The sequence below is a fragment of the Girardinichthys multiradiatus genome, chromosome 24 (genome assembly GCF_021462225.1).
Source record: "Girardinichthys multiradiatus isolate DD_20200921_A chromosome 24, DD_fGirMul_XY1, whole genome shotgun sequence".
NCBI classification, from domain to species: domain Eukaryota; kingdom Metazoa; phylum Chordata; class Actinopteri; order Cyprinodontiformes; family Goodeidae; genus Girardinichthys; species Girardinichthys multiradiatus.
The window spans coordinates 9,258,426-9,280,878 of record NC_061816.1 but is presented as its reverse complement, the minus strand read 5'-3'; the positions used below and the strand labels follow the sequence as shown (position 1 = coordinate 9,280,878).

General features: G+C 42.4%; 1 protein-coding gene across 9 annotated transcripts in view; it reads right to left on the bottom strand.

Annotated features, from left to right (window-relative positions):
• Nucleotides 1-449: 449 nt before the first annotated feature.
• Nucleotides 450-22,453, bottom strand: part of LOC124861593 (histone deacetylase 4-like) — a 77,673-nt gene continuing 55,669 nt past the window's right edge. For 6 of the 9 annotated variants that reach the window (XM_047355450.1, XM_047355451.1, XM_047355449.1 and 3 more), the window contains 20 exons: nucleotides 21,842-21,970; nucleotides 21,632-21,741; nucleotides 21,013-21,147; nucleotides 20,740-20,926; nucleotides 18,488-18,711; nucleotides 14,932-15,162; nucleotides 14,542-14,737; nucleotides 13,549-13,682; nucleotides 13,357-13,459; nucleotides 13,227-13,273; nucleotides 13,034-13,141; nucleotides 11,918-11,973; nucleotides 11,572-11,659; nucleotides 11,340-11,459; nucleotides 10,129-10,226; nucleotides 9,717-9,835; nucleotides 9,398-9,531; nucleotides 8,984-9,068; nucleotides 7,137-7,281; nucleotides 450-5,603 (listed from right to left, as the gene is read on the bottom strand). In XM_047355450.1, the coding sequence (XP_047211406.1) occupies nucleotides 5,561-5,603; nucleotides 7,137-7,281; nucleotides 8,984-9,068; nucleotides 9,398-9,531; nucleotides 9,717-9,835; nucleotides 10,129-10,226; nucleotides 11,340-11,459; nucleotides 11,572-11,659; nucleotides 11,918-11,973; nucleotides 13,034-13,141; nucleotides 13,227-13,273; nucleotides 13,357-13,459; nucleotides 13,549-13,682; nucleotides 14,542-14,737; nucleotides 14,932-15,162; nucleotides 18,488-18,711; nucleotides 20,740-20,926; nucleotides 21,013-21,147; nucleotides 21,632-21,741; nucleotides 21,842-21,970 (2,492 nt within the window). In that variant the 3' untranslated portion in view covers nucleotides 450-5,560. Of the gene's footprint in view, nucleotides 5,604-7,136; nucleotides 7,282-7,341; nucleotides 7,447-8,983; nucleotides 9,069-9,397; nucleotides 9,532-9,716; nucleotides 9,836-10,128; nucleotides 10,227-11,339; nucleotides 11,460-11,571; nucleotides 11,660-11,917; nucleotides 11,974-13,033; nucleotides 13,142-13,226; nucleotides 13,274-13,356; nucleotides 13,460-13,548; nucleotides 13,683-14,541; nucleotides 14,738-14,931; nucleotides 15,163-18,487; nucleotides 18,712-20,739; nucleotides 20,927-21,012; nucleotides 21,148-21,631; nucleotides 21,742-21,841; nucleotides 21,971-22,453 lie in introns of those variants that run through there. The other 3 variants (XM_047355455.1, XM_047355448.1, XM_047355453.1) reach the window with 2 other exon arrangements.

The window sequence follows — 22,453 nt, the reverse complement described above, 5'->3', positions numbered from 1 at the left end:
TCTTTGCTTGAATCCTGCATGCAAACTTGTGATTCTGTGTTTTCTAATTAGATTTTCCACTCAGAGGAAATTTATCTGAGTCTCTAAAGTCGTTTTTTTTAAAAGCCGACACTTTATTACCGTCATGTGCTAGGAAGCTATTTATTTTGTCCACCTCATCAGATGCAACAGAAATCAGAAACTGAAGGATTTGATGGAGTTATCTCAAGTCAGGTTAGGAATGCCTCCACATCCAGAGGGATTGATTATCAGGCAGCATCTTGTGCTGATGTGGACTTTGGGAACAAGATAACTAGAAGCGTATCTCTTTAAACTGATTCTACTCAGACTTCTTCTTTTTTTTTTTTTTAACCAATGTGCTGCATTTATGAAATAGCAAAGTTACTCAATCCTGATATTTATTTGGTTTCATAAAAACAGAAAGAAAAAAAAAACACAGGAAACGTTTGTAATTTTCAGAAATATATTCTATAGATGATGTCAGAGATGAAATGTCTAAAGCGTAGGTCCCAAAGAAAGAAAACATTTTTCATCAAGAGACAAACAAAAAATAACCCTTTTCATCAATTTACATGTAAACCAAGATTTGCTCTTGAGCCACAGTGGTTTATATATATATATATATATATATAGAACTGGCCGAGGAGGGTGTGACAATCAAATGGCGATGCCCTTTGTTTTCCCAAACTGCTTTCCAGACATTATCCGTCATTTGCGAAAAACCTTTAAAACAGGAACATTCTTTGGGAGTCTTTTCTTGAAGGTGTGGATGTTGTAGAGATTTGGCAGAGCACGTCTCTCTCTAAAACACAGTCTGTAAGTGCTGAATTGTGTTAAAAGTATCAAATGCTTCTTAGCCTCAGAGTCTTTGTAAATCGTCTGGCCAGCGGAGGTTTAAGAAAGCCTCACCGCTGCTGCTCCTGGGAGGGTTTCTTTTAGAGTCCTCCAGTGTTCTTCTGTTGTGCAAATACAATTTTCTTTTTTTTTTTTTTTTCTCATTACATAGACAAGCAGGCATGCTGACTCACAAACCATGCAAAGAGTTAAAGTTGGTGCAAGCAGACAGCAGAAAACAGAACAAAAAAACCCACTTAATTTTCTACAAAGAAATGACTTTAGAGAAGCCAAATTAAACACACAAGTGGAATGTTTTGTTAGGCTCGAAAAAACATCAAATCAATTTCAAATCTTACAGGTTTATAAAATGACATCAACTTAAACATGATGGTCGTCTTTACATTACAGTTAAAACCAGATTTTCATAAACTGTATAAAAACTCACATAACCCATTTTTTCCTCGCTGTCTGACATGAAATCAGTCTAATCTCCTCCTGTTTTAGATCAGATAGGATTAGCACATTTGTTATTTGCTAAATGCCAAAATAATAAAACAAATTTATTATTACTTTCCTCAAACTGAGAAGTTTACACTACGACTACTAGCTTCGGAAGCTTCTGATTGGTTAAATTACATTTTAATTAAAAGAGAGGTACACTTCTGGATGTATTTGAAGGCAAAGCCTCAAAAACCTGCTTCCTTGTGTGACCTCATGGACCTCCACAAGTCTGACTTATTCTTGGGTACAACTTTCTGATGCCTAAAGGTGCCGCGTTCATCTGTTAAATTAAATACTTGCAGGTATAAACACCACGGCAATGTCCAACCACCGTGTTTGGGTGTGATAAGGGATTATCATGAGTGAAATGAGTCATGGGCTGAAAGGCCACTCTGCAAGGAAGAAGCTATTACTCCAAAAGCAACATAAAAAGGAAGATTACTGCTTTCAAATGCGCTAGGAGACAAAGGAGCTTAATTTTTTAGATATGTCCTGCAGTCTGGTGACAGAAAAATTCACCATTATGTTCGACCCTGACTATTATTACATTTTGAGGACAAATGGGGAAGAGAAGAAGCCTAAAAAAAAAAACATCCTAACAGTATAGGGGTGGAAGTATCAGGTTGTGTGAGCGTTTTACTGCACTTTACTAGAAACTGGAAATAACAATTCAGGGAATTACCAAGGAAACATCTCAAGATATGAGCCAGGAAGTCATAGCTTGGGCATAAACGAGTCTTCCAGATAGTGGGTGATCATGAGAATACAACCAAATAAGTTAAAAGGTGTCTTAAGGACAACACAGTCAGTGCTTTGGAGTTGTCATCACAAGGCTCTGGTCTCCGTCCCATGGAAAGTAGAGGGCAGAGTAGAAAAGGCGTGTGAGAGCAAGGTGTCCTACAAACCTGACCCAGTTACACCAGTTCTGTGAGGAGGATTGGCCAAAAGTCCAGCAAACTACTGTGAGAAGCTTCTGGAAGGAAACCCATGTTTGATCCAAGTCAAACTGTTTAAAAAGCTTCTGGCATTCAGCAAATCCCAACGATACAAAAAAAATGTCTGATTTAATGCCCGACAGTAAGAAAAAAACATGTCGTTTTATTCAGTGTATGAGAACGTTTGGTTCAAATTGTAGTAAGTTGGTTTCTCCTCCTTCGCCGTTTTCTGCTGCAGAAAGCTCAGCCAGCTACATAAAACGGCCTTGAAACCTCTTCCCGGAACGATGTGGTCACAGTCAAAAGGTAAAATGCACGTCGTCCGTGCACAGGAGGAGGATGAACTGATTAGGCAACGAAGTGATGAAACCTGTAAAGTCAACTGCAGTGCCATGCAGTGATTCGCTGGAGGGCCGCTTGTTAAATACGCTGTTTATACACCGTACTGGTTTTTTGCTCACAATATCATAGCTGTCATTAGGTAAGAGTACATTTATAAAGTTTCCATATACAAATCTCCTATAAACAGTACATGTTATAAATTCATACTTGATGAAAATGATGAAAAGGCTTTGGGAGCCGTAGAAAGAAAGAAAGAAAGAAAGAAAGGAAGGAAGGAAGGAAGGAAGAAAAGAAGGAAGGAAGTGTTGCTCCTTGTTTTCCATAAATACAAGAAAGAATAAATGACAACAGCACTAAAAGTACAAGAATGCAGCTCTATATCTATCCAGAAAAAAATGGATAAAAAAAAAAAAAAACACACACACAGAACGAAACATATGAATGAAAAATAAAACGTTAGAAAAATAATCTTATACGATAAAAAACAAAAAGTGGACACGCTTAACCAAACACGTCTCTGATATCCTGAAATGACGACTCGATGTGGAAACTCATACACGTAGATACAAACCGACAATACTTGGATTACTGTCAAAATATATTCAATTAAATATACACGACTGATGTGAAGCTCACACTAAGGTAGTTGCCAACCTTTCGATCAGCACGCGGAAAGAAATGCTCACCTGATCTGAGGCGGATTAAATCAGTAAACGTTGAACTGTGTACTTGGAGCTTTGTTTTTACCCTCTATGGTACCATGAAGACCTGTTTGGGCTCTAAAAGGCACCTCTTTAAATGACGCAATACTTTAAAAAAAGAGGAAAAAACATAAGGAACCAATAACCGCTTTAATTTGTCACACGACTTTTACAAAAGCTGTTTTTCATCTGGGAAGAAAATAATTCGTACTAATAATTTCGTAAGATGTAATGTTCGACAGTTAAATGCAATATTTTTGCTTATTTAGTAGTATAAACTTAAAATCAAAAGGTAGTCGTTGCCCCGAGGCGTCAATGAACTATTATGATATCACCATGGCTGCATTAAATATTGACGGTGTTTGCTGTGGTGGATTCTGATATAAACCATATGGGCAGTTGCTCAGGGCGGCGTAAGAAAGGGTGGAGCATGAGCACCAAATAAAAAAATTCACTTATCTAGCTTTCAATTGCTTTGTGCACGTCAAATTAATAGGGAGGCAGTGCCCCTGTGTGTTGAGTAGGTGCCAACCCACCTGCTCGTCAGAAGCTTAGCGTAGGACTACGCTGCACTTTAAGCCTGCCCCAGAATCTCAGAAGATTCCCTCCATTTAGATCTTCTCTAATAGTAGACTGTGGCCTACAAAGGCAAATTATAGCCTGAACTTTATTCTGTCGGAACCAACATTGAAATGATCTTTATTAAATTGTAAAGATGCAAACTAAATTATGGTGAATGGGTTTTCATTCGCTTTAATTGACTGTTCCACAGTGGTGCAAGGGGACCTAGAGGCAAGATCTGAAGAGATTTAAAATGGCATGTATTGTAACCTGTTCATGGTATTGAATATGTTACACGTTCTCTTATCCCCCCACAAAACAATCTAATTTATAAAAGTTTTTTAAATGATTTATTTTGTCTATTTTAAGACAAAAAGCTCCAGACATTTTTCCCTAACTGGAATCATAATGCATACCATAGAGGGTTAAAGGGCCAATATGTGAAATGTTTGTCGACTCGGCCCCCCTAAGATAAGAGGAGTGAAGCTGTACAAATGCAAACTCATGCTTTGGCTTTTTCTTGCTCTGCTTTCTCTTATGGGCAACATTCGTTAAATGTGCTTAAATGCATGCTCTGCAATTGTTCTGCGAAAAGCGCTGACTCTTAAAGGGAGGCTACATCAAAGGCTAAACTGTTTTGAGAGTTTGCGATCTGATTCATTCTCATTGTTTGCACCCTTGTCTAAAGAAGCTGGCAACTACCTTTTACAAAGCGATTTCTTTCTCTCTCTCTCTTTTAAACTTTTTTACAGAAAAATAGATCCATCAAAAAGTAAGTAACTCTTCAAGAGAGGCCATGAGAGACATAAATGCTTTCTCCATCCCTTTCTAAGTAAACATGCTGAAAGATTGTTAGCTTTTTTTGTCATCCCCCTCCCCCGCATTTGCTTCCTCACACCAATTCCTCAGTGAGAAAAATGGTTAAAGTTAAGGCAATCTTTTTCCTGAACAATCCTGAAAACAGGCTCTCTCCAAGGCACTCCTCTCACTCGTCAACCTTCATCAGCAGGCTGCTCCAGCGAGGCGACAGTCTCAGCCGTCGAATCTTTGTGAAAGCCTCCTCAAACCACGGCAACACAGCAATCCACAGTGAACGTGGCATGTAAAAAAAAATGTCCTGCCAGATGCCGCGGCATCCCCTGTTTAGTGGGGTATTAAGTTAAGAGAAGAGAAAAGATAGCCCCCCCTCCACCCACTTGAGCTGCTTTAGGACAGCTGGGAACGTCCACTGTCCCTGGTGTCTCGACTGAATGCGGTCAGAGAGGGCAGCTGCGTAAAGCACCGGATGTGTCAGCACACCTTCCTTTCTGTGACGAGATCCGATCCCGTCCCAGGTCCAAATAGACTCGCCGGCTGCCGTGATCGCACAGTCAGCCGCTGTTGGCTAACGCGAAGGTGCGAAGACTGACAGAAAAACAATGAATGTCTCTGAACGAGTGCTGCTAAGCAACGTCGTTAAGTTTTGTTATTTTTTATATTTCCCAGTTCAGTCCTCTGTCTTCTGATTGGCTCCCTACTCTGAGGCTGAGCCCGCCCCCTCTCCCTGGTGTTAGACCGAGGGATCGCCAATCAAGGTGACTGACGTGGTGAGTGGGGTTAGGGGGGACTAAATGAAGGGGTCAGTCGAGGCTGTTCTCCGGAGAGGTCAAGGGCAACGCTGCGACACCTCCACGCCCGCCTCAGTTACAGCGGAGCCTCCTCCTCCATGGGCTCCTCCTCTGGCCTGCTGGGAGAAGAAAACTCTGGTTAAGTCAGCAGCTACACCAATACGCAGATGATCTCATGCTTTTCATGGTCTTTATATATCGGCCAAGATATACAAGAATTTTCTCCCTAAACAGTCATCATTCATATATTTATTAGGAGAATTACAGCTCGCTCGGCATTTAAAGATGTGTGAAGTGCCTTAAATGTTTTTAAAATTGCATTAGCAGTCTCACTTGTCAACATCAGGTGACTAAATTATATACTTGTAGTGGTGAAAAAGATTTCTTCTGATATTGCTTTACTTTCACCTGATTTTATGATCGAAGGTCACCTGAATAAACAGAAAAAACTGTTTTTAAAGATGATTTCAATTTTTAGGAGAAAAAGGTATCCAAACCAACCTAGCTCCATGGTAAAAAGTAACCGCCTAAACATAAAAACTGCTTGTGGCACCTAACTGCCATTAAGTGTTTAGAATGGCCTCGCTAAGGTCATGCCAAAGCATCTCAATCAGGTTTAGGTTCAAACTTTGACTAGGACACATCAAAAACCTAAACTTGTTTTTTGATTTTGTGCCATTCAGATGTGGACTTCTAAGTTTTCTTCAGATGAATGGTTTGCTGTATAACCCAAGTAAGCTTGAGCTTAAGGTCACAAACTGGTGGCTGGACATTCTGCTTCAGGATTTCCTGGTACAGAGCAGAAATCATGGTTCCATCAATAATGGAAAGTTGTCCAGGTCATAAAGCAGCTCCACACCATCACACTACCACCACCATGTTGACTGTAGGTATGATGTTCTACTTTTGTCTCATCAACCCACAAGACTCACCTTTGTTCTTTTTGGTCAGCAGTGGTTTTAACCTTAGACCTTTTAACCTTTCTTTCTTACTGTTGAACCCTGACCTTAACTACTGTAAGTGAGGCCTGCAGAGCTTTAGATATTGCCCTGGATTGTTTTGTGACCTCCTGGTTGAAACGTTGATGTGCATTTGGAATTATCTTGGTAGTCAAGACACTCCCGGGAAGATTCATCACTGTTCTAGCCTACTTCATGTTGTCAGACAGGTTCTGCTTAAGTGATTTTCGTAATTCTGATGGTCTGGCAGTAATCAGGTCTGGGTGTAGCAAATTAAATTTAGCAGAGCTTTCTGAAATATGTGGTTTATTACAGATTAATCCATCATTTAACAAGGGGGACATCCTAAATATAAAAAGCTGCATCATTTACATTCATTTTACATGTGCAAACAGTTGTAGCACATATTCTTTTGTCAACGGTGAATGAATTTACTCAAATTAAAAGGTTGGATTTTCCCCTTTTTCAGCTTTAGATTACTGCAATAAACCAAATTTATTTTAAAGCTTTTTGTAGAATAATTGCTGTATGTATTTGAAGTTAGTTGTGAAATAAAATGTTACTGAATGATTTCCTCTAAAATAAAACATCATCCAACTCTTCTTGTGATTTTCAAAGCATCTATTAAGAATAACTACAGGTGTTTGTCTGCTAAGCTTTCTCAGGAGTCCTTTAGTGGTCGTGGATAATTACCTTTGATCCATGGCGTTGGTGTTGGCCACAGATAGAGACGCCATGGCGCTGACAGCCTCGGCCTCCTCCGAGTCACCTCGCTTGGCCTCCAGCAGAGAAAGTCCCAGCCGTGATGAGTAGCGATGCACCGAGCGCCAGTATTTACCTGAGAGGGAAGAGGAATACAGAATAAAGAAAAAAAGAGAAACAGAGGACAACATGAGCCGGAGTGCAACCTCTTTCCCGTTTGAAATCTTCTCCCATCTTCTTGAAATCCCTACAAATCTTCATTTTATATTCCATATTTCCCGGATGCTGCCTCTGTCCATTTCTGCTTGAATTTATAGAACAAATGAAGTTCATTATAAACCTACAGTAGACATGAGGGCTACATGACCATATCAAGATAAATATGAAATTGCTATAATTTGAAAAAAGTTGCACATTCTGATGGAAGTATTGATTGTGAATAAACATAAACATTTTCCTCACTCTTCTCTTTCTTTTGAGCTAAAAAGGCAGGGGTAGTCAACGCAACTTCCAAACATACAGCTACATGTCAAAACAATTTGAATATTGTGAAAAAGTTCAATATTTTTTGCAGATCATTTGAGAAAGTAAAACTCATATATTATATAGATTCATTACACAAAGAGTAAATTATTTCAAGACTTTATTTCTTGTAATGTTGATCATTATGACTTACCGATAATAAAAACCCAAAATTCAGTGTCTCAGAAAATTTGAATACTGTGTTAATGTTATAGCATATTCATAGAAAGTTGAGTGGAAGGAAAAAGGTGTGGTAGAAAAAGGTGCAACAGGGATAACCGCAGCCTTGAGAGGATTGTCAGACGTGTCCCGGAGTCTGGAGGAAGAGCCGAGAAGCACGGAATCTACGTTGCTTGAAGTCCAGTGTGAAGCTTCCACAAATCTTAGAGCACTTCATGCTTCCTTCGGCTCATGAGCTTAATGGAGATGCTGATTTTATTTTCAAGCAGGACTTGGTACAGGCCCACACTGCTATGGTACCAAAACTGGTTCAATAACCATGGTGTTACTGTGCTTGATTGACCAGCAAACTGGCCTGATCTGAACCTCATACAGAATATATGGAGGACTGTCAAGAGGAAGATGAGATTCACCAGAACTAATAACGCAGATGACCTGAAGGCCTCTATCAGAGCAACCTGGGCTTCCAGAAGACCTCAGCAGAACCACAGGCTAATCTCCTCCATGTCACATCGCACTGATGCAGTAAGTCATGCAAAAGGAGCCCCAACCAAGTATTGAGTGGATAGAAATCGGCATTCTTTTCAGAAGCCTGACATTTCTTTTTAAAATATCCTTTTTTATTGGTCTTTTGTAATATTAACATTTTGTGAGGCATTCAATTTATGGTTTTCATTATCCGTCAGCCATAATCATCAAAACTACAAGAAATAAAGGCTTCAAGTTTGTCTGATTGAGTGAAACTTTTTCACAATTTTCAAATTTTTCGAGATGTAGCTGTACTGCTGACATGCAAAGTGTGAATGCAGGGAGCCTCGACTATAACAGCTTACAGATATTGCATCCAAATATTACTTTGTAATTGAAACAAGAAAATGATGAATAATTACTCCTGTGATTCAAACATTGTGCAGCTCTAGCAAATATTCAGTCAAATGAATGAGTGAGTGGATGGATAAAAACAAGTATAGTCTGTTAATACGATTTTTCTACTCTACGATCTGAACTTTTACTGAAAATCCCCATCTCCAGTTTCTAGAACTCTGTACATCAGCAGCAGAGAACGTTCTGTGTATCCTCCCTGTTATGGATTTAAAGAACATCTGTGTGTTTTTGTGACTGAGGGTTAGACTCACTGTGAGTCTCTATAACTTTTTCCAGAGAGCGCACAGCATTGGGGTTGGGCCTCTGCTCCAGGACGACCTTTGGAAGCGGATCCAGCTGCACGTGACAAAAACACACAGAAAATGTAAACATGAGCATGAAGCGGGCTTAGTCTGACATAGTTTCCACCAGGGGTCATGCTGGAAAGGAAAAGCACAAAGGAAATGAAGACTACTTCCACTCCCAGCAAACTCCAACTACTCTGTTTATTCCTGAGATGTTGGCAAATATTTAATAAAATGATAAACATTTCAATAGTGATAATATATATTTTTAAATATATTATCACATTCAGAACCACCCTGCTCCATGCTCTGCACTTAACCAGTATTGGTTTGAATTAAATGTATCAATCATCTCAAATCTTTGCCATCTGAAGTCCTCACCTCCTGGCCGAGCAAGGCAGCCACGCAGGCCTCAGAGGCGTCACAGATAGCGGTGAGGTCATGTCCTCCCTCCAACGCCAGGACCACCCTGCCTCCAGCAAGGGTCATCAACTGCCTGGTCAGATAACCAAAACCTGAGCGGAGAATCCATTAGTTAAATATGTGCATATTTATCATTCATATGCTACAAAACGTTTTAGATGTCCTTTTGATTGCATGTTTTAGGTCCATAGCATCTGTAGGTGATCATGCTGTAATTCATGTGTGGAGTGCAGCTGGTGTGTAAGATAAGGAAGCGCTCAGATAATCTTTTGCTCACATTTGGACGTCAGGGTGTAGCCGCCCAGCGGTGGGGGGTGTCCCTCCACGGCGTCGAAGCCAGAGGAGACCAGCACGATGTCCGGAGCGAACTCGTCGGCTATCGGCATCACCACGGACCTGCGAGAAGGAGGGCGGGCGAGGAGGGAACATTATCAGGCTTAACAGCTCATTCGTCAGCATGATTGAGATCAGTAATCGAAACCAAAAGCACATAAGGAGTATTGATTGACGAGTTATCTTTAGCTACGGTATTGATTAGGCAAAAACATTTTTGTTTTCCCTCCTTGAGAGAGTTTGCTTTAAACTAAATTTGTGTAATTTTCATAATTCACTGGTTTTAAAGATTACAGAAAGAACCAACTCCATAAAAATGAAACAAATCTCCCTTTGGGAGCTTATTTAAATGTTACCTGAAGGCAGCCAGGTACTCCACATCTCCCATGGGGGGGTCCAGACCTCCAGTGAAGGCCACATTGACGTTAAACCCCACCCCAGGACCACTACCAACCTGAACAGAGAAGCCAAACAAAAACAGTAGTACTACCATTATTCTAATGTCGGATTTATCTATGTGGGCTAAGATGGCCATGGAAGAAGCTACACGATTAGGACAATTATCCTGCTGGAAGACCCAATGAGGACATATTTTCAGTTTTCTGGCACAGACCACCCAACTTTTCTTTATTACATTCTGGCATTTCCAAGGGTTTATGATGCCATTCCCTCGGAAACAGCCCCACAGCATCACAGATCCTCCGCCCTGCATAACCACGGGCATGAGGTACTTTACCACAAAATCATCTGCTTTAAGCTAGAACCACCTGAAATATTTTTTAGCAAAAAAGTGCTCCAAGTTGGTGTCATCCGACCAAAGGAGCAGCTCCAGTTAAATTCCCAGTTGACTTTAGCAAACATCATGTTTACATCTGTGACGTGAATTACTGCCAAGACTCTAGAGATGGTCAAGTTTAGCTATATTATTGTAGACATTTCCTGACATGTGTAAATTAGCGCAAATCTGCGTTGATGCAGTGCAATGTTTTCCTGTCTTTCCCATTTAGAAGAGAGGCAGACAGAAATGTTGATTCTGACTAAATAGAAATGACAGAGGCAGTCTAAAACAACCTTATAATCAACATCTGGCAGAGGTTTGTTAAAAACAAATAAAATAAATTGAGCAAGTTTTACTTTTAATTAGCTGTGATCTTATTCTTTTGCCAATGAACAATCTGAATACAGTTTGCTATAAGCTAGATACGTTAGGAATGTGTTGGTTGTGTTTGAGTCTTCTTGGCATCCAAACAGATACCCCCGCGGCCCCTTCCCCACTGACCCCCTTTACTCCACTTTCTCAGAAACCTCCTCTTTGAACCTCCTCTCCTCATGGCCACTGGAAAGCACGGTAGAGGATCTATGATGCCCTGGATGTGGTAACGTGCAAGGCATAATGAATTCTTTAAAATTTAAATAAACATTCCTAATGACTTGCAAAGCCATTAACGATCCAAAAGATCAAGTTCATAAAGAAGAGCCAGATGGTAAAGGTTTTATTAGTAGAAGTTAGAATTATTATTAGTTTAAAAAAGATTTCCTGGCTCAGTTCTACGTCTTAAAGTGTTACCTCATCAGGTGCTCCACTTCCTGGGAAAAAGTTGCCGTCGTCATAGCGATGGATAGACATGTAGAGGATATTAGGGTCGTCGTAGAAGGCCTGCTGGGTGCCATTGCCATGGTGAACATCCTGAGGTCAGACAGTAAAGCTTGTTAAGTACAAAAATAGGAAGAAAATAAAACTAATATGTCTCTTTTAGTACAAACTAGGTAATTAAAACAGCGGTACTAAGGAGACCGACCCAGTCCACGATGAGGATCTTATTGACGCTAAGTCTCTGCTGCAGCAGTTTGGCTGCGATTGCCACAGAGTTGAAGTAGCAGAAGCCCCTGAAACAGCAGCAGAGACAAATCTGTCAAAAATCCACATGCAAAAGCACTTTCCTGCTCCATTTTCATGTTTGTGTAGCAACACTTCGTAGGCTAGGATGTGAAAATAAATACGGCTAGCAGAATGAAGCCACTTTAGACTTTATGTGCAAATAAACTCGTTGGTTAATGTCATTGCTCTTCAACACGGCCCGCTCCAAGACTGCTGTTTGTATACGCGAGGATAAATAGTGAGTGTGTTGACGGCTGTGGCCTTACATGGGAGTGCTTTCCTCTGCGTGGTGTCCAGGAGGGCGGACCACTGCAAAACCATTCTGGGAAGACATGTGGGAGTGGGACAAGGGTCTGTTAACCACAGCAGCCCTGGTTGCCACTTACAGTGTTTACAAATGAGCAATAAAGCACTGCTACAAACCTATTCACAGCGCCTTGCAGAAGAACTCATTTTCCTCTGACTTTTCCACATTTCATCTCGCTACAAACACAAAATTCTCTATATTTACATATACAAATCTGAAAAGTGTGGCATGCATTTGCAGTCAGCCCTCTTTACTCTAATACCACTAAATAAAGTGCAGTAGAACTTGTGCCGTCCATGTCAAAGAAGAGTGTCTGGTAAGATGAGAAGGAACAGAAATCCTGCAGGAACGATAAAGCAGGTCCAGTTGGTGGACAGACAGATGGAGATAAATACACGGCAATCCTGGAAGAAAACCTGTTAGAGGCTGCAAACTGGTTCTGGAATTAGTCCAGACATTAAATCCGATTGAGGATCTGTTGCAAGACCTGAAACTGATGTCCACAGGTTCTTTCTATCCGATCTGAATTTGAGCTGTTTTGCAAAGACTTATCTAAAAATCCAGCCACACGATGTAAAAAAATTATCCAAGACATACCCCAGGGGTAGCTGGAGTGAGATACTGAGTACAGTCAAAAAATGCACACCGTGGGGCGCGGCGCTGGTGGTGTAGGGGTTAAGCGAGCGACCACATATAGAGGCTGTAGTCCTCAAGGTGGCCGTCCCGGGTTAAAATCCCGGACCTGGCAACCTTTGCCGAATGTCTCCCCCTCTCTTTGCTCCTCCTTCCTGTCTGCCTACTGTCAAAAATAAAGGCCTCTAGTGCCGAAAAAATTCTTAAAAATAAAAATGCACACCGCACTTTTCATTTCGTAAAAATAGGCACTAATTTGTATCAGGCTTACACATAAAATCCAAATGAAATACATTGCACAAAGCATGCACTGGACTACACACGGGTATGTTGTTTAGATTATATGTTGAAATAAGGTGGTGGCACCATCATGCTGTGGGAAGGCTTATCGTCAGCTGGGACAGGTAAGCTGGTCAAGATTAAAGTAATAAGAAACCTTTACCTTTAGCTCTCCAGTTGCCACTTTGAAAACAAGCTCCACAACCGAACCGACCGCAAGCCGTGCCGCACTGGAGGAGTGGACCTCGTTCCAAATGGTGTCACTGTCCACCTAAACCAGCCACAAAACCAAGTCAGACAGAACCGAAGCGACTGAGAGGAAAAGTTAGGGAGGATGATGATTCAGTGTGACTGACCCCCACTCCTCCACACGGTAGTCGTACAAACATGGGTGTTATCGAACCTGTTGATCCGGGAGGAAACATCTAATTAGAGGAAAACAGCAGCAGCTTTATTCCTCATTTTGAATATGTGTGTCAGGCTTACAGTCGAGTTTCTGCCGGAGTGGGTTGGTTCCATATAGCAGGACATGGGCTTCAGAGTGGACCGTCTGCAGCTCCTCCAGAGTGGCCTTCCTCCCACGGATACACTAAAAAAACAACACACACAAGACTGATCAAGCTCTCATATGCAACCTCACTGTCCGATGATCATTATGGTGTCGGATTTCAGGCTCACCTCACACTGAGCTCTGAGTCCGGTCTCCTGCAGCCGCGACCAGATGCTCTGGATGCGTCCAGCGTGCTCTGGGTGGCTGTTGGTGTTTCCGCACATACACTGGTGCTTCTGCATCAGAGAGTCATACACCAGGCCTGAGGAGACACACGTTTTATGAAGAGCCTTCATTAAGTGAACGATAAAGGTGAAGTTGTTCAGCCTGAAATGCACACTTCTGTTTCTCCAAGCAGTTTGAAACTCAGTGGGAGTGAAGTGGGCCAAATTAAAAATAACTCCAACTGCTATGCATGCAAAACATGTCACGCGCTGCATCCTTATACAATGCTTCATACAACTCCTTCAACGTTTTAATATTTTATCACTTTAAAACCACAAAACTCAATTTACTTTACAGAGATTTTATGGGATAGTGAAAAGATGGCGTGCTCTTCAACATTTTTTACTCATACAAATCTGAAAAGTGTTGCACGAATTCTTTATTTTTCTCATGTTTAACGGTTGAGATGATGTGCAGCGTCCACATAGATATTTGCATGTAGATCTCAGTGAAAACTGGACTTCACACGGTTTGACTAATAGTTGACCTATCGACAGATTCTCCCACATGAGCTATGGATCTCTGCAGCTCCTCCAGAGTCACCATGAGCCCCTTGACCTGTTTTTTCTTAAATTAATTTTCTACCTACCTTACCTGTCAGTTTAGGTAGTTTATGCAACTTCCTCCCTGACCTGTCTGCTGTGTTCCTTGGTCCTCATGATGCTGTTTTTTCAATAATGTTCTCTAACAAACCTCTGAGGCCAGAAACAGAACAGCTGCATTTATACAGATTTTATTTAGGGGTATCAGATAAAAGGAGGATGAAAGGAAATAGAGAAATAATAGAGTTTGTGGTTGCCAAGTGACAAAATGACGCAAACAAATCCTTGCAACACACTGCTTTTACTGCATAACCTCTGCAACCTTGAAGGTGGTTTAAGGTCTGGTCTGCCGACCTGTGGTGAAGCGAGGCTTGACAGGGGGATCCTGCGCAGGGACACTGATTGGGAAGGATGAAGCTGAGGCTGGAGAGGACTGGGCCCTGGAAAGGGGCCGGTGTCCAGGGAAGGAGATGGACAAGCCAGCGGCTTCCATGGAGGCCTGGTAGTTCCTCAGCTGGTGAATCCGCTGCTGCTCCAACAACAGAGCCTGCTGCTCATAAGGGAAAATAAAAGAAAAATTAAAGGGATGGTCAGATGTTGCTGAAAAAGTTTTACTGTAATTACAACAAACCGCCAACAGATGGCAGTAAAAACAAATGATTGATGGCTAATATTTTGTCATGAGGATTTAAGACCCTGGGCAACACTCCCATTCATTCTGCATCTTAATTCTCCATCCTCTACCTGTCGGAAGAGCAGCTCCTGTTCCCCCTGCCGCTCCCTGTCCCGCTCCCTCTCCCGGTGCTGCTGCAGCGCCTCCTCTTGCAGCTCCTGCGGGTCTGGGGGTTCCTGCTTGATGGTGACCCCCGGCGGCAGAACTCCCGCATCTTGGTGTTCCCTCAGCTCCTCCTCCGTCTCCTCCGGGTGGCTCTGGTGCTGCCGCCCCACGGGCGAATCGCTGGGCTTGCCCATAATCTGCAGGACAACAAAAGATGTGAAATTTGTTTTATACTCCTACAAATCTCATCCAGCGTAAATCGAATTCCTGATGAATCATTTCCCTTCTGTGAAGCATTGTGCGTCTAACAAGCTTAATTTGGATTACTTGGTCGGTGTAGTGATTGCTCCTCTCAAACCTTTCTGTTTCTAATTGAATGTGAGTGGCCTCTCCGCTGACTGTACGCCAGGGCGAAATGTGTCTCTCTCATCAGAGACATTCCCCACTCCCCGTTGTGCTGCTTGTCAACTCGTCCCAGGCCCCACTGTTAACCCGGTGGCACTTCACTCGGCCATTGATTCGCTTTCCACTAACCATGGACCATTCAGGAGGCTCGAGAGCACTCGCCCTCATATGCCGTCGGTGTTTATGATGTGGAGACGTGCAAGGAAGACAAGTGTTTGTGGGAAGCCTCAAGCGTGGGCTATAGGTGAGTGTGTGTGTTCCCAGAGCTACAAGCATCGGGTCCCCTGGCTCCATGCCAAGGGACAGCATTGACGTCAGAGCATTCCCCCCCCCCACCCCCCATATCCTCCTCTAGGCTTCTGGTTGAGTCTTCTTTGGATCCAAACAGACGCGTCCCCTATCCCTACTGACCCCCTTTGCTCCACTTCCTCAGAAACCTCCTCTTTGTGTGGTTTGAACTGAGGTCCACAATGCAAACGTTTTCTTCACCTTTCAAGCTTGTTCTGTATTTTAAACACAATTTTCCTACAGTCGAAATGCACACTGGTGTTTGCAGAGCCATTTAGTTTCCCTGTCTTTTAAATGTGTATTTTTGCTTTTAGTCATTTTTAAATTAAATCCTTTTTAGGTCTGTATTTATACTCCATTTATTTTTACTTTGCCTTGAACATGTATTCATTATTATTTGCTTTATGTGTTCATTAAGACAAAGCAGTGGAGGGAAAATTATGCGTATTTTTCAGATTTATTTTACAAATAAAAATCAGAAAATTCCTAATGTAAAACATCTGCTTGTCTTCTGTCTAGATTATAAGATTGTTACCAACTCTTTTCAAAAGGCTGGATGGAAACTGCTGTGGACATTCATTTTCAAGTTTTGCCAAAGCTTCTCAGTTAGATTTAGGTCTGTACTTTGACTACACCATTCTAACATATGAATATGCGTTGAGATTAACCATTTTGTTAGGGTTGTTGTTCTAATGGAAGGTAAAGTCTTTTGCAGCCTCTGACAGGTTTTTCATCAGCCATAACCATCAAGAAAAGCATTCCCTTAGCATGATGCTGCCACCAGCATGCTTCATAATGGAGATGGCAATATTAGTTTTCCTCCACATACAGTGTTTAGTTTGTACGCCAAAATATTTAAATTAGGTAACAATTATTTTGTCAACAAGTTCCTTCACCTGAGCCCCAGATCTCTGCAGCTTCTCCAGATTAACCATGGGCCCCTTGGCAGCTTCTCTGATTACTGGTCTCCTAGCATGGGTTTCCAGTTTACTCTTCCCAAGGACCTCTGTGAGATGTTTGAACCTTTGGTTGCTGTTTTATAAGCTGAAGTTGCTTTAAACTTCTCCCTGACCGGTCTGCTGTGTTCCTTGCTATGCAAGTATGATTTTTCTTTTGTAAGGTTCTTCTACCTCTACAGAGCAACAATCCATGTGTGGAAACAAACCTTAAACACTTTGGGGAAGCTCAGATGATGACGACGTCATGGCTTTGAAAGCTTCTGATAGGCTAACTCACATTAGATTTAAATGGGTGTATTTTAAGGCAACATCTCTGGCACACTGCTTCCTTGTGTGACATCATGAGAAGATCCAAAGAAATCAGCCATGAAATCAGAAGGAGAATTGCAGATCTCCACAAGTCTGGTTTATCTCGTTATCATAGGTCGGAAGGTGCCATGTTCATCTGCTCAAACAACAAACCTTAATGACCTTCATTACATTTGGAGGAAAAAGGCAAGCCTGAGAACACCATCCAGACTATGAAGTACGGCGGTGGCAGGATCATGATGTGTGAGGGTTTTGTAACAGGAGGGACCGGTGCACTTGAGGAAAGAACAATATGTGGAAATATTAAAGAAACCCAGATAGTAAGCCTCTCATTATTCTGGTATTTAGGAAAGAGAAATTATTTTGGTAATCTTAACTGATCTAAGACAGGAGATGTTTAGACACATTTAATGTCAGACAGTGAGAAAACAAAGGTTGTGTTTTTTTTAAAGGTCGTGTAAACATCTGGACAGAAAGATGTAACCTTTCTCCTCCAAGAAAATTAACTACAACAATAACACTCCCAAGCTGCATATTTCATCTGGACTAATGAGATTAATTTAGTCTCTCCAGAGAAACATTCAAAGGATTTTAAACAAAAAGTCAGGTGTCAATCAGTCAAATAATAACTTTTTTGTGGATTTCCATTTGTTGTGCATTTATGAGAAAGACAATAATTGTTTAAATGGAATTTGTCTTTGAAATTCGGGGGGAAAAAAGCTGAAAACCTGAAGATATTTCCTTTTTAAGACCATTTAAATAAAAGCAACTAAACATTTACTGTAACAACAGTGAAAGGGTGAGCCACAAACAGCTTCACAGCATGTCCTTGGTGAGCCAACAGGCTTTTCCAGAGGTGTTTGTGTAAAAAGTTGCCAGCGGAGAGCTGGAAAACATATGCGAGGGAGGGAGACAGAGCGAAATGGGGGAGGCAGAGGTGGAGGAGAGGAAATCCCTTGTTTCATCCACCCACCTCTCCTCCGGCGAATCCTCTACTCTAATAGGTAAAGCCATCAGAAGTGACGAATTGCTTGCTTCCTCCCTGCCCATATAAGGCGCGGGCTTCCGCTCTGTTGCCATGGCAGCAATCAGTTAGCTCGCACCGACCATAGTCACAGAAACATGGATGCAAGCGTTTTCAGATATAAACACGCACACACAGGCGTGCGGGTTCTGCTATACATGTTAACCAATACCTCCTTCCACCTACTCACAAACAGAAATACTACAAAGAGAGGGAGAAAAGGCCACGATAGAGTGGACGACTTTGCACACATCCACGGATAACACCTTATTGGCTGAGCTGCCGGCTGCTGCCTACGCAAACTACAACACTACAGCTCCCGAGCTGGCCCTCTGGAGCTCACAGTTCTGATAATTATCTGTTTATTTGACTGCAATATCACATCCATGGGCCTTTACCACACAGTGAGCCTGCTCACAACAACTTCAACCCATTCAGTGACATACAGAATCAATTAAAATTCAATATTTCTTTCAAGATTCATGGACAGCAGAAGAATGAAGCAGGAGATGGAGAAGGAGTGCCTCCAGCTGTTACCTTGTTGAGGTGGAGCTGCTGCTGCTGCTGGAACTGCTGTTTGTGCTTCTCCAGGAACTGCTGGTGCTGCTGCTGGACCACCAGCTGCTGCAGGGCCAGGGCCTGAGCGTGAGCCTGGGCGGCGGTCCCTTGGGGCAGCGGCGCGGACTGGGTTCTCCCCAGGGGCCGGTGCTGCCTCTGCAGCTTGGCCATGGATGCTGACGACATAGACATGCCACTTATACCTGGGAACACACAAACAGGAGGGTTACTGCGTTGAGTCCACAGAAGAGATGGATTAGATAAACTGCACAGCTGCAAAACCATTTGAATGATGTATGGTCAGATCTGAACTTTCTGCTGAAAGATGTTAAACTAATAATACTGAAAGACTGCAGCTTTTTATCAGCCTTTTATTGAAGAAAGATCAGATTGGGCTGGAAAGCAATAAGGATGCTGCAGTCTGTTATTATAGCAGGCTTCCTGCACGTATTTCATATAAATGTTAAATACTTATCTCTGTGGAGTTGTCACTTCTACAAATACATTTATCATCTTTCAGCGTAGGCATACTTGAGCTTGGACTACAAAATTGCAAATACAGTGACGTAACAGTTGAAAAAAACGTAACAGATGATAGAGAAAACTGAAAATACTAAAAAAAATATGACCCAAACAGACCTGGAGAGACTAAATTCAACTTTTCTGCACTCCTACAGACTCGCACAACAACATGTATTTAAATGGTAAAAAAGGGTATAAGCATATGTTCCCTTTAAATGTCAAGATGCATAAAGCTTTTAGAGACCCCATCAGACACTTGCAGCTGTAACTACGGTGAAAGGTGGCGCTTCAAAGCACCGACTGAATCATGAAAAGAGACAGCAAATAAATTTCCAGTTAAACATTAGCTGCTCTCCCACTTTCGCTGTTGTTGAACCTGAGGTTAGTTAGCAGATGCATCTGTGAACCCAACGAACAGAACCATCTGTGCTGCCATACTGCGGCTCCTCCATTGTAATCATCCGAGCCGAACGGCATCTCAAGACCGTTTGCGGCGTGGCAATGCGGCGAGGACAGCGAGAGCACAAACCTTAATCGAGCCTGTTAAATGATGTGAGAAGTTTGACTACTGTGCAGAATGTCCACTGCCGCATTACCAGGTTGCATAAAGCCTGCTGATGCACCGCCGTAGAGATGGAAAAACAAGAAGCTACAAAGTTTTTAATGACTTTCTATCATCGAATCAAATTTGTTACATCTGGGTCTCTTAAACGTCCCTCTCAGCTCTTGTCCTGTGCGTGGGCGCCCACATGTCCCCTCTGTGCGCGCGTTGTATTTTTTTACATGCAGAAAACGCTCCTGCGTGCGTCTGCATGTGCGTCACAGCTCTTTCAGCGCTAATGCCTGCCTGAAAATAGAAGCTATGTTTTTTTTTGTCTGTGAATGAGCTGATGGGAAAGGGCACACAATGCACCCATGTCACACTCATAGCATATCTGACATATGAAAGGAGCTCATTAGTTTGAGCTAATGAATGGACGTCTGTCAGCAAGAGGGGGTTACAGAGCGCCGCACATCCCCTCTGAGTGCTAAAATGCTTTTTTTAAATGGCTCGCTGCACATTTTATTTAATTAACATCAACTTTTCAGTCTAAAAATTTCCAGATTTAAATGTAATTTGTCAGTAACTAAATACCCAAAACCAAAGGATCAAGTTGTGATGTCGTACATAAAAAATACAGAATGTCATTTAGATATGAATAAATGAAAAAAGCACTTAAATTTTGATTTTTTTTATCAGGGTACCTACAGATATTTTCAGTAAAATTCCATACTTTTCCAGACTTTACTTTCTAGAGTTCCCACTTCTTCCAGTTCACGTTAAAATCAGGTTCGCTATGGATTTATGACAAATATTTGTAGGTGAAATGAAAGAAGCAAGGCTAGAAGGGTGCAAGAACGGAAGGACACTCGGAAGGAAAGAATGACACAAGAAAGGAAGGTAGGAGACAAGGAAGGAAGAGGAAGGATGGAATGAGACGAGGACAGACACAAGGAAGAAAAAAAGGGAAGGACAAAAGGGAGGGAGGTAAGGAGGAAGCAAGGAATTAATGAAGGATAGATGCAATTTTCAAATTCCAGAGTTTTCCAGACAGTATAGGAACCCTGTTTGATATTCCAGAGAGTAGAAAATGGAATAAAATCTGGAAGCTCGATCTATATGGACCTGGAAAACGATCAGCCAGACTACGCAGGCACCCTTGCCTCACCTGTCACCAGAGGACTCTGTGCTGGACTCTGTTCCATGAGGACCATGTGCTGCAACAGGGGACTGTGAGCGCCGTGGCCCCCAGATCCTGCATCAGAAAGGTAAGGGCTCAAGTGGCCGCCGGAGAGGAACGGAGGGCTGAGGGAGAGAGCTGGCTGCAGGCCTATATCCTGCTGTGTGGAGGTGACCTGGAGAAAAAAAAACCAGACATTAAATTGTAAAATAAACAAATTCATGGATGCAGAGTCAGACAGCAGGCTGATTTGCTCCTTACGTTAGAGGCGGCGGTGGAGGTCGCAGTGGCTGGCAGCCCTAAAGTGATGTTGGGTAGGGAAGGCGACGTGTAGAGGGACAGCTGGTTGATGGAGCCCTGCTCAGCACCGCTGCACAGCCTCTGGGCCAGAGACGCCTAGCAAGCACATTTAAATAATTTGTACCATGGATGTGGAAAAACATCCGCCACACAATGAAAAACAAAACACAAAAAGTGGATGTCCACACATGGAGGAATACATTTTTTGCACCCTCTTGGTATTATAACATTGTCACAGCCACAAGCCTCCTCCACACTGCCTGAGTGCCCCTAATGGCTTCCACAAATAGCATCTCGTCAGCTCCTCAAGCCTGTCTCCCCGTCTGGAGCCCCATCACCTCAAGATGCTTCACTCAAAACCTTTGTATATGCAACAGCCTGAAATGTTTGGGAGCTAGAAATCAGCACCATTAGGCGAGCGCTTACACAAGAGACACAAATCTAATCTTACAGCTCAATGTCTTACAGCTAGCTTTATTTATTCCTCTCTTTGTACACGAGGAATAAAATTATTTAAGAAGCCATTCCAAGAATACATTTCCAGGGAGAAAAAGTAAAAAGATGGCATGCTGTGCTCTACCTCCACGTGGTTGGAAATTGACACAGTGATGCCGTTCTCATTGGGGATGTTGTTGGAGCTGTTGTTCGGGGAGCTCGGGCCTGAGCCGGGGGCGCTGCTACATGCAGAGTCTGTGATAGATAGACAAGGAGAGGAGGAAAAAATCAGACACACAGCAGGAGGCTGAAACAAAACAGTTTAAACACCCGGCTTCTAGTGTCCTCCTCTTACCCGCCATGTCGAGGGAGCGTTTCTTGGCCGTAGTGATGGGGCTGTCTCTGCGGCGGAGGAGTGGGCTGCTCCTGCGCTCGCTCACTTTCTGCTTCAGCCGGGAGCGCAGCTTCAGGTTGGGCTCCGAGGCTGGAAGGAGAAGGCAGGGAGAACACCTGTCATATATCCTCATAAAGTTATTACACTAAATAATGTGCTCTTTCCATTTAGCAAGTTCCCCAAAAATGCTTTTTTTCCCATGTGCATGATAGGAGCCAGAGTAATAGGAAGGTACACCCTCGTTAAATTCTAGGGTTTGAGATAAATGACATATATTCATATACGAATAAAAATATGTGCTTCATTAATGAATTGTTTATCAACATTTTTCATGTTAAAAACTAAAAACTGAAGTTCACTATGAATTTATGATGTACATTTCTACAGCTGGCTGGATTTAAAAACATAACCTGGAAAAAGAAGGATGGGAAGGAGACAAGGGAAGGAAGGGAGGGAGGAAAGAAGGAAGAAAGGAAGGAACAAAGGGAGCAAGTGACCTTGGGAAGGAAGGGAGTGAAGGAGGTAGAGAAGGAAGTAAGGAATGGAGGGAGGCAGTGAGGGACATAGGAAGTA